The following is an 11,986-nucleotide window of genomic DNA, read 5'->3' as shown; positions in this document are numbered from 1 at the left end:
AAAAAAAAAAAAAAAAAAAAAGAAAGAAAGTTTTTGTTTTTGTATTAAAATTACAATCTACCTGTAATATGTTTTCATTTAGGTAATGATGTAAAAATCTACTGTTTTCCCTTATAGATAATAAATTATCTCACAGCATTTATAGAATAGTTCATCTTTTCCTACTTTTCCTAAAATAGAGAATTATTTCTGTGCTCTTTATTTGCTTGTACTATTTTGCTTTTTATCCCTACATGAATTCCATGCCAAAGACAAACTGATTCAATTTCTATATAGCTCAATAATGTCTTGATATCTCAAAGGCATATGCCCCCATATCCCTTCTCTTTTTTTCTTCTTCCAAGTTTTCTTGGCTTTTATTTACCCCTCATTCTTGTATTTAAATTTAGGATTAGTTTCTTCATTTCCATTTAGAATGTAGGAATTTTGATTCAAATTGGTTATATTTCTTACATTGGATAGATTTGACATCCTTACAATGTGGAGTCCTCCCACCTACCCATATGATACATTTTCCATTTATCTAGGTCATATTTTGTGTGTTTAAATAAAATTGTATATTTCACTATGAAGTTCTTGTGCATATTTTTCCCCAGTTATTCCTGGGTACATTAGAATTTATTTTTGTTATTGTAATGGAATAATTTTTCTATTATGTTTTCTTGTTTGCTAACTGCTGTGTAGGGAAATAGTAAGAATATGTGTAGGTTCTTGACCCTGAGACACTTCCAACCTAGTTAGAAGTTAACTTTTAGACTTCCCCTATTTCTCTCATAAGAGTAAACAGCAGATGATAATAGGAGTAGGAATTACCGGTGGCTTTCAAGGGTAGCTTTAACAAATAGATATATATTTATTTATGTTTTATGGTATATATTTAATTTTATTTATATATATATGATATATTACATTTAATATATATGATTGTATCATATATATATTAAAAGAAATTTAAATTGAGCTTTGAAGGAAGAAAAGTCTTAAGTAAGAGGACTGACTTGAGGAAAAAACAATCAACTTCACAGAGAAAGAATGTTTTGGCTTATTTAAGCCATAAAATTTCCCACAATGCATCTAGATTGAGAAATTTTTTTAAGTTAAATTATTTATGTTTTTAATAATTTTGAAATAATTTAGTTCCCATTTAGTTCCAAAGTTATTCAAGACAGCTTACAAACTATATATATTCAGTACAACATATCTGTTTTTAAATTAGTAAACTGTGACAAAGAAAAAATAAACTTAGAAATTGAAGGCATTGTAGAGAAATTGTAATATATCAAAATGCAGGTCATTCATATCTTACAAAATGACTAAAACTGAGTTGTACACAAGAGTCTGACATCTTCAGTAGCCAAAGTAAGTAGAGAATTTAATTAATTTTATGGTTTCTATTGTTCATAAGATAAGCTATTCAAACAATAAGACAATTTTCAGAGTACTGAGGTCTGAGAAAAATATCCTCTCAACAGTTCTTGTATATAAGATACCAAGTGATAGAGTGGGCTTCACCTTCTATAGCATCTCAGTAACAAATGAATGTGATAATGAATATCTTATGACTTTTACTGTTCTTTCAGGTAAATGTAAAACATAATTTCAAAGCAAAATTCAGTGGAATTGATTCACTGGGGCATGCTAAACAATAGGATTCAAGTCTACAAAGTTGCAGATAGTCTTTCTTAATTCAAGAATAAAATCTTGGCTCTTCAGCAGGCCCTGCTGAATAAAATCCTAGTTGTTATTCAAAAATAATTATTGGGGTTTATGAGCAAATGGAAAACATATATCCCAATAAAAACTATATGAAGCAAATACTTGGTGGAATGCTTTTTACTAATTGAATTTGAGTAGCAAGGCTAATTTGCAACCATGAACAGATTGTAAAAATCGACAAATTCTATGTGAAAAGGGACACTGTATTGTCCACTGTTGTATCACCAGCTTTTTGCCTAATATCTGGAACCCAGTAAGTGTTCAATACATATTTGGGGAATAAACAAGTGAGGAAATGAATGAAGTAAAGCTTCATGTATCCTGCTTTCTACAGTGTGAATTTTGCATAGAATCATGCAGCACAGAGGGGATCCATGCTTCAGCAAGGATCTAAAACATAAATAAGCCTCTCTTTAACCCATAAAAGCAGATATGTATAAGGTATACAAGGTAGAGTTGATATCCTTTTAAGAAAATTAAGGAATCTAATTAGTAGTTAGCATTCTTTCCCATAAGGAATGGCCCCAGTATTTAAGGTTCTGTGAGGCTCAAATTATAAAATAAAATTAATGTATTTGTAGAATGTCAAGCTCTATACATATGTAAATGGTTGTACAATTTTTAGGCACCCTCCAAATGTCCCCAGATCCTGACTCGTCCAACTGTTCAATTTCTCTATTATATTTCTGAAAACTTGAGCTAGTCTATCACCTCCTCTTTATGCTAAACACTTTCTGACTTTAGTTTCTTTTACCTGGGATATTTTAATAATCCTTTTCCTTCTTTTTTCGTTATCTGGTTCTTCCTCTTTGAGTCCATGCTTCACAACATACAGGGATAGTTAAATCTATAGAATATTGATTGAAATGCAGATTCTACCATGTATTAGCTGTTTGATATTAAACTAGTTAATTTAGTCTTAGTATCCTTATCTATAAAATGGGAATAATAATCATATATAGCCCTTTTGGGCTGTTCTAAGGTTTAAATGGGATAATCTATGTAATGTGCACAATACCTGCCACCTAACCAGCAAGTGATATATGTTGATTGTTGCTATAATTATTTTACCAGTGAGTTCTAAAGCCTAAATCCGACCCTCACCATCCTTACTGAGACATTTCACTGATTGCCAGAAGCCTAAATGCAGAGTATGTAATGTTTTTGTAATGTGACCTCAACTTCCCTTTGCACTCTCATCACCTACCTTCTCTCCCTCCCTTTGTAATCTGACCAGTCATTTCTGGGTTTAGTTATCTAAGTAGACTGTGGATTTGGCACATGGTGTCCCTCTTTCTGGAATGCCCCATCCTTCCTGCTCTGGCAAAAATCTTTCTCCTCCTTCAAATTACTCCTCCTCTGGAAACGTCTCCCTGGTAGAATTACCAACACTCCTGTCACTCACTACATAAACTCTCTAGAGATACACTGAATTCCTTACACTTGTGTCTATCCCTCTCATTAGATGTGAATTTTTCTAGCTCAGGAACCCTTTTTGAAGCAGTTATAAGTCCCAGAATGCCTACAACATAGATTTAACATGTGCTATTTAACAAATGAACAAACACCTGGCCCAGGGCCTTCTGCTTAACATGTGCTCAATGACATTTGTATAATCGAAGTTACTATATTTGATTTTATTAAAAAATGCTTGCTCCTGCAGAATCCCAACCTACTGGCAAACAGAGGTTAGAGTGTCTGGATGTTTCAGGGTTCTGTTAGGGGTCACAAATACCAGCTCGTATGCTGTCAATTTAAGAAAGAGATTTTTCTTACTAAAACCTGGAAGAAAAAGTGAGGCTTGCAGCGGATGGCCCCAGAAAAAAAGATTGCCTGCCAAGAACTGCTGTCCCATCCTTTGTTTCCCTCATTTCCCAACCTGGTAGAGAAACTACAAGTGGAGGGAAGAAAAGTGGGGTGGAAGAAAAGTTGGCTTGCCTCTCCTACTCCGCCTCCTACAGAAGTCTACACCAAGCCAGATGTCCTAGGATGCCTCTCAAGGGCACCTGATCTTTGGAGTTCTCAAATACGCCCTGAGTTTCCTCTGTACCTTTCGTAACACCCTGGCTCCCTCTCCCTCCACTCTCCCCAGCTCCCAGTCACCCCCACCCTCAACCCCTGCTGACCACATCCGCCGGGTACCGCCACCGGCAAACAGAGAACAAGAGATCCGCCTCCAGAATCCCGGTTCTGGGACCTCCCTGACTGTCAACGGAAGATGCCAATCACAGGCAGCCGTAGCCAAATCACTGAGAGCCCAGTAAAAAAACAAAATCAGGTTGGGGGCTGAAAGGAAATCAATATAGCAACCTCCAGTGCATGAAGGAAACTCTGCTTACACTTGCTCGTAGGATTCCCTGCGTGAAAATAGCAGATTGTCTCTGACTGCCCGGAGGACACGGAGCACCCCAAAAAGGAACTTTAGAAGGATTGAAATCTGTTGCCTGTTCCACTAGGAATATTGTTTGCAAGGCACAAGGTGTCTTTTGGTAGCGAGCGCCCTCTGCGCATGCGCAGGTCCATTCGGGAATTACTGCCCAGCAGCGGACTAAGTTGCATTCCTTGAATCTTCGCAGAAAAGACAATTCTCTAATCAGAGTTAGTAATGTGGACAGTACAAAATCGAGAGAGTTTGGGGCTTCTTTCTTTCCCTGTGATGATTACCATGGTCTGTTGTGCACACAGGTGAGCTGCTGTTTAATCTTCCTCTTTTTTCTTGGTATGTTTCTTTTTACGTGCCTGCTGGATCATGTATCTTGTTATTTGGGGGTAGGTGTGCCTGTATCTTTTATATGTGCTCACGGTCTGTGCTCATTTTGCATACGGTCCTTACTTCTTCCCTTCAGCGCCAATGAACCCAGCAACATGTCATACGTGAAAGAGACAGTGGACAGATTGCTCAAAGGATATGACATTCGCTTGCGGCCGGACTTTGGAGGTAACGCTTCATCTTTTTCAACCTGTAACCCATCCCTAGTTCTCCTTTTCTGTCAAAGATAAATGTCAAAAAAGAAAAAAAAAAAAAAAAAACATGTCATTTTCGTAAGCGTGCACTGTGCCCTGGACACACCACACACACACACACACACACACACACACACACACACACCAGGACCCCAGGCTCAGGTGGATGGATCCTCAGGCGGAGGCGACCTTTCCCGGGCCGACACACCCTCTGCATAGTCACTGCATCACGCGTGTGCCCACACCTGTTTTCCCAGGCTGTCCCCTGAAAGGGGTGGTGGGGCGAGTAGGGAGGGAGCCGGTTCCGAATGGAGAAGGGCTGGGAAGCCCCCTTCTCCTCCCCAGCCCGCTGTCACTCAGAGAATCTGTCCCTAATGTGGCCCACCTCCCCGGCAGGCCCCCCGGTGGACGTCGGGATGCGGATCGATGTCGCCAGCATAGACATGGTCTCCGAAGTGAATATGGTGAGTGGCCTCCCGACGGGCCCGGCGGTCCGGCTTACGCAGAAGCGAAATGACCGGTCCCTGTGCCCTCTGCGTTTCCCTGGCGGTCACCTCGCCCTGGCCCCGGGGGTCCCACTCCGCACGCGCTCCCCACTCCGGCACACACACGCGGTCACCCCTGGTTTGTAATTTCGACACACACGGGCTACTGCGGTGTTCCAGGGGAAACGTGCTCGGCACTATTTTGGGAAGAACGGGTGACTGTTGCGCCGTAGATCGGCTGGGGCGGAGTCTGAGCGGTACTTTAGCTGGGTTTCCCTGCGTGTTCGGATGAGGAGGGCACCATCTGCCGGCAGTCGGGCGGCCTGCACTGGGGTCCCCCGACCGGTGGTCGGCAGCCATCACCTCCCCAGGCGATCCCCGTGGCCTTCGCAGCCGGCAAGCCCGGATGCACCGAGGCCCCGCCACCCGGCGCACACTCGAGGTTTCAAAGCGTCCCTCCCTCCGGGTTCAGGCACACCGTGTGGCAGGAGCAACAGGCTGAGACGACAGCCCAGGCTTGCTAATAGGAAAAGTGCCCGAGCCTGGGTAGGCTTGTCTTGTTCCCTCGTGGGAGGTTATGAATTTGTCTTGCTGCATCTTGCAAATTTAACTTGAAACAAAATGGGTCAAGTTATATTGCTTCACTTTACTCTAGAAATCTACGCATGTCTAAAAAGCTTGATAATTTAAGGGACGTTGGAAGGGAGAGGGGGCGACAGTAACATAGCACAGTCCTTTCATTTCCAAGGGGTCTTCTTTCATTTATATTGTCCCTCTCTTTTTGGAAGCTGTTGCAAAATCAACTGAAATAGCTGCCACTTTCCTGTCGGCTGTTTGCGTCCACTGTGGGTAGCAGTTTTCTACTTAGAGTTTCTAACTGTTGCTTCTTGTAAGACAGGGGAAAAAGCCTGTTGCTTTTCTAGAATCAACCACCCTGGGGACAACTAGATCTACGTGAGCAAAATGCCATTTTTATTCCACTTGTGAAAAAATATTATGGCAGCAGAAATTTAGACATTCTGAATAATTTAAAGAGTAAAACCTTTAGAGATTTTATCACTTTATAGCTATAAAGTCTATTGAATTGTCTTTCATTTCATTCCTACAGTGTCGTTTTATTTTAAAATACTATGGTTTAAGAATTTTTTCTTTTCCTTTTTAGGTTATGTTAGGGAAGAAATAAATATATCTATAGCTTATTAAATAGGAATAGAATAAAAGGTGTGACTAATTTCTGTGCTTTGTAGTTGTAGCTGCTCCTGCTTCAAATAATACTTTAAATATTATTTTTTTTGAAATACTATTTTTAAATATCTCTGATTGTCGTGCTGGAAAAAGAAGCTCAATTTTAAAAACGTAATGCACAATGAATATTTTCTCATTTGGCAAACTGACTTATTATATTCTGTTTACATACATGTTAATACCACAAAGTAACCCTAAACACAATATTTACAAACACTCTGAGGAATGTAATAATATGTGCACATACACAAATTGTGCCTAATCTACACAAATGCAACTGGACAAATTAGACAATGAATTAGTTTAACAAGTCGTATTATGTAGATTAATAATGATAATATTTTCCTTTTCAATCATTTACTTTGGTATCTTGTAAGCATCCACATATACTTTATAAAATAGGAGATTTAAAAAGCTCAAAAAGCAAATGCAGCCTTTGGTCTACCTTGACGTGTAGAGTGCTATGCATTTCAAAATTTTAAAAAATATGTAATTCTGTTGACTATATTAACATACACTTTTTCAGTTTTTGTTAAACTTAATTAAATAGGGAAGTTGCTGTAATCAACAACCACCATAACAAAAAAGTTCTGTATAATCAGTTGTTCAGCTGAATTCATGCATAAGCTGAGAACAAGGATTGACTTTAATTGAAACACCACTGGACATTTCTTCCTAATGATTTAGTAACACAATCTGTTTACTCATGGCAACATGTGTATACGCACTTGATTTTTAAAAAATATTCACCCAACCAGTAAGCCTTCGAAAATGCATATTCTACTACAATTCCCATGACCTTTCCTCAGCAATGTTAGCGACATGATTAGAAAATGCGACATGATTAGAAAATAGAAACCACTCAATGCTGAAAAATAATAAACCTTGATTTACTTGTTCTTTCTTGTTTCTCCTTTTAATGAGCACTGCCGACAGACCCCAGAGTTTATTTTATCTTCTCTCATCTATGACAAAGCATTGAAATAAATAGATTGGAAATAACTCCAAGAAAAATGGAAATAAAGAGAAATGTTTTTAGACTTGAGAGCTCTGTCTAAACACGATTCAGATGGTTAGCCCCACACCCCCATAAGAAAATTGTTTATTATATGCTGTGATTTTATATAATATAAATAGGTTTGGAAGTCCATGGAAAATAAGACTTATTGCTTATTGCTTTTTGTATTAAGCATGTTTCAGTACCCTGATAGGCAATAACTTTTGAGTTGTTTAATAGAAAATTTTCATCTACATTAAATCACAAGAATATAATAAAGAGAATGGACAAGAGTATCATAAAAATAGTTTTTAAGAAAATGCAAGTTGAACCCATTACTAAAACATCGTTCATATTTATGTTTTCATTCATTATCATCATGACCCATTCCCTGGCTAGGAAAATGACATAATTGTGCATTAAATTAGTGGATTTGAGAATTAGGTTCTGTTCATTTTTGTTTGCTTCCCAAATAAAATATAATTCCTGTTTGGTTTATACATTGTCTGCTTTAAAGACTAAATCACATTAAGAACATTTTCTGGTTTCTTAATTTGGGAAAAATTAAGTGTTTTCTTAAAAGGAAAAAAGCAGTCTTTATATAGCAAAGAATCTCTACAATCAAGAATCATTGGTTCTAAGCAAGGGAATGCAAAAATTGTGAATAATAATTCTGATGCAGAAAAAAAGTATCTACTTGAGAACAAGACTTTTCAGGCAATAATATTACTGATTAAATTAGAAAGGACTGTTCTTGCATCATGGGATACATGGTTCATGTGATAGCAACTACATACTGTTACCATTTTCTAAGCTGTCATATTAAAAAATCACCATGATTTCCATTTATATATCATACCCATCAAACCTTGTCTTTTAAGTTTCTGCCAAGCCATAGACACACACACACAGACACACACACACACACACACACACACACACACACACACGACTAAAGATGAACAGAAAGCAGTTGGAGTAAATGGAGACAAGAGCTCTGTCCTTAACATAACACTAACATCTGCTACTATAAAGCCAGGAAGACACAGTAGTGGGCAGGTTTTCTCTTTGAACAGTAGTTTGGGGAAACTTGATATTAACTACCTGCAAACAAGTAGTTGAAGTCTTGTATTTCAAATTCCAGCTTCTAGCTGTTCCTTCTTATTCAAGAGGAGGATCCTGATTAACATAGGAGCTCCAACCAGGCAACTTTCTGTACCTGATCTGAAGACACGATGGTCCAAATGGCCACCCTCAGAAACCCTTACATTGAATGAGTCCTAACTAAACATAGGAGCCAATCCAAGTTGTTTCCAATATGAGATAGCTATCATGGATTCATTGTCTTTCCTTCCTTCATGCATGAATGAGTATAACAGTAAATGCTCTTACAGAGATTACAGTGAACAACGATGACAGAAACGAAAATGAGCCAATTTTATAAATAATGCTTAAGGAAAAACAAATTTAATTTACCAAATATCCACTTAGAATTCACTGTTTCTGTTGTGGTGGTGGTGATTTTAATATTAGACTCTGGAAGTTTCTGGTACATACTTCAGTTATATCTCATTACTATCACTGTGGTGACCCAAAAGAGTAACCGCTTGTCAGATTGCCAGTCTCCACACGCGTTTCTCTAGGTCAGTGCTTCTCAAATCTTTCACATGTACCTGAATCACTCTGGGATCTTATTAAAATGCAAATTCTGAATCAGAGGTGTGGGATGGGGCCTGGCATTCTGCGTTTTTCCTGGGCAATGCTGATTGCTGGTATGTAGATTGTACTTTGAATATCAAAGTAGTACATCATCTGAAATTCTAGCTTCATTAAGAAATTGGCTGGGTGCAGTGGCTTACACCCATAATTCCAGCACTTTGGGAGGCCAAGGTGGGTGGATCACTTGAGGTCAGGAATTCAAGAGTAGCCTGGACAACATGGTGAAACCCCATCTCTACCAAAAACACAAAAATCATCTGGACGTTGTGGCGCGTGCCTGTAGTCCAAGCTACTCTGGAAGCTGAGGCATGAGAGTCACTTGAAACCGGGAGGCAGAGGTTGCAATGAGCCACTCCAGCATGTGCAATAGAGCAAAACTGTTAAAAAAAATGAAATGAACATATTTTCCTTTCAAATTTATCTATGAATGTTGTTTAAGTTACAGGTTAATTTCCTGCTGGTTAAACAGATACCTGTTCTCTAAAGGGAAAGTTAATTCCATAATTGATGATAACCAATAGGACAAAGGCAGGAGTCTGGATGATGGGGCTTGAGCTAAACTAATAAATTATCTTCCTAATTGTATTTATACCCATGAATCAACCAATCTCAAATGATGGCAATGAAAACATTTTCAAGTACAGTAACTCTACAGCACTATCCTAGTGCTTTACAGAAACACCTATGACTTTTTTTCTTCAGAATAAGGAACACTGCAAACTGTTTTTCTACCATTGAGGAGCTAGCAATGACTTTGTAAAATAGCCTAAACATACTCTTGATGTTGTCAGTAAATTCTCTGAAATTATAATAGAATTTCCTTTGCAAACAGAACAAACAGGAGAGTACCATTTAAAAGCAGAAACAGGTATTAGCAAGCATATGAATACATTTTACTCTTATGTGAGTAATCACACAAGTTTTTCTTTTAGGTGCCGGATTATAATTTTATAACATCTGGAGAGGCTGGGAAAGGAAAATCTCCCCTTTGCCTGTCTGTTTGGGGATAACTTTTTTTTTTTTTTTAACTCTAAACTGCATTAAAGCAAGCCTATCTAGATTGCTTTAAAGTTTGAGTTTACATTTGAAAGCCTGGAATTTTAGGATTGCAGAATCAGACTGGATATTATAGTGTGAAATGCAATGAAACAAATAGTAACTTACTGAACATTTCCATATGTGAGGTATGGTTATCAGTGCTTTACATTAATAGTTTATTTAATCCTTTACTTAATGCTATGCAATTCTTATCCCCCCATTATAGATTGAAAAACTGAGATTGAGAGAGGGAGAAACGTTGTTAGGTTAAATAACTTACTCAGCTAGTGAATGGGCAGTGCCAAAATTTGAAACCAGGCAGGCTGTCTCCAGGGCGTGGCTCCTAACCACTAGGCTAGTAAAAAAAATAGCCTAGGACTTTGAGTGAGTAATTTGGCTTCTCTAGGCCTCAGGCTTCTCCTTCGTAAAATCAAGGTAAATTACATAATTGCTAAACCGCTTTCCAGTTCAAAGATCCTATAATAAAAACTTAGATATTTAAAGATTTTAGACTCTGTCAGAATAAAATTCCCTTACTAGATTGTCTTATTCCACCATATTCTCCTGGTAGGTGAGTCAGTCACAAGAATTTATTGAATTCCCACTGAATGCAAATGACGGTAGCCTCCTGAGAACACTGAAGCACTGATTGTGTCCATTCTAGGACCTCTTGAATTATTATTTTAATTAGTCATGGCATCCTCATCCAACTTTTTCTTCCTTAAACACATTCACAAAGACAGAAACAAGAAGCAATGCTCTTCAAAATGAGACTGGCCTAATGCCTGGTTTATACTGTATTGAACATTAGAGCCATGACTAAATTGGAATTATTTCTATGAGGAGCTGTCCATTGTATTTAAACGGGGAACACTGCTCCACCACAACTGAAGTAATATTTTTTTGTCAACACTTGTCGTGAAACAAAAAGAAACTGTTATTTTTGTAGATCTAAGCATCCCAAAGAATTTACCCAACCTGCCTAAAATCCTTCTATGAGGTGACTGATAAATGAGGGGTAACGCCAGGGTGTTTGTCTTAGCTGAATATCACTTAATATCCATTCTTTAAGTTTCTGATGATTTTTGTCTTGGCAGGCCCCCAAATACTTCATAGCACCTTCAAAATACTCATACACAAATGAAATCTTGCATTATCAAGAAAAGTAAAACATTTCAAAACAGAAAAGAATGGTTTAAATGTTTTCAATTGGCTTACGTTTCAGTGAGGGGGGCTCAAATGACACAATCATACTTGAAAGTCCTAAGAGGAAGAATTGGTAGATGTTTATAGTTGACTAAATGTTAGTGCATAGGTCATCCATAAACCATATGAGCACTGAAATTCTTTTTACCAAAATACTTCTGTTTTCAGCAGATCACACATTTCATGAAGTTCCTTGACTTCTATGTATTGAAAGGGAAGGAAGTTAATACTGGCATTTAGCAATCCATTATTCATTACTTGGCAGATGTGATTAAGAAAAGGTTTAAAATTAATTCATATCAGTGGTGAAATCTTAGAAAAAGTCTGGCCACAAAAAAAACCCTGAAAAATTCATTTTTTGTCTTTAGTGAGCCCAGTTACCCCTTTTAGAGTCCTCATAGTCCTCATTGCTACTCTTTTACTAAGTGAACAGATTATCTTTCCCTGACTCTCACATCCCCAATAAAATCTGTTACCGTATTGTGAATTTAAGAATAAGTGATAATTTTCCAGTAGCATTGATACAACTACCCTAGCAAAAAACAAAATACAAAAAAACAGACAACTAGATGCGGCCTCTGTTCTTGTGGAGGTTATAGTTTTTTGTTTTTTGGTT

At 37.8% G+C, this 11,986-nt stretch overlaps 1 protein-coding gene and 1 long non-coding RNA gene across 5 annotated transcripts in view; one reads left to right on the top strand and one right to left on the bottom strand.

The window, feature by feature from the left end:
* Positions 1 to 11,986, top strand: part of GABRB1 (gamma-aminobutyric acid type A receptor subunit beta1) — a 444,633-nt gene that overhangs the window by 37,771 nt on the left and 394,876 nt on the right. The window contains exons 1-3 of one of the 4 annotated variants that reach the window (XM_017540334.2): positions 4,200 to 4,401; positions 4,563 to 4,654; positions 5,077 to 5,144. The exons of 2 other annotated variants lie outside the window; for them this stretch is intronic. In XM_017540334.2, coding sequence (XP_017395823.1) covers positions 4,322 to 4,401; positions 4,563 to 4,654; positions 5,077 to 5,144 — 240 coding nt within the window. In that variant the 5' untranslated portion in view covers positions 4,200 to 4,321. Of the gene's footprint in view, positions 1 to 4,199; positions 4,402 to 4,562; positions 4,655 to 5,076; positions 5,145 to 11,986 lie in introns of those variants that run through there. One more of the 4 variants, XM_037742649.1, reaches the window with a different exon arrangement.
* LOC119472931 lies at positions 1,256 to 5,517 on the bottom strand. Its single transcript, XR_005202104.1, has 2 exons — positions 5,326 to 5,517; positions 1,256 to 4,703 (listed from the first exon to the last, which is right to left on the bottom strand). It is a non-coding gene; the product is annotated as an uncharacterized LOC119472931 (long non-coding RNA).

Source organism: Cebus imitator, unplaced genomic scaffold (genome assembly GCF_001604975.1).
Source record: "Cebus imitator isolate Cc_AM_T3 unplaced genomic scaffold, Cebus_imitator-1.0 Scaffold124, whole genome shotgun sequence".
Taxonomy (NCBI): domain Eukaryota; kingdom Metazoa; phylum Chordata; class Mammalia; order Primates; family Cebidae; genus Cebus; species Cebus imitator.
This window is presented reverse-complemented; position numbering and strand designations above follow the sequence as displayed.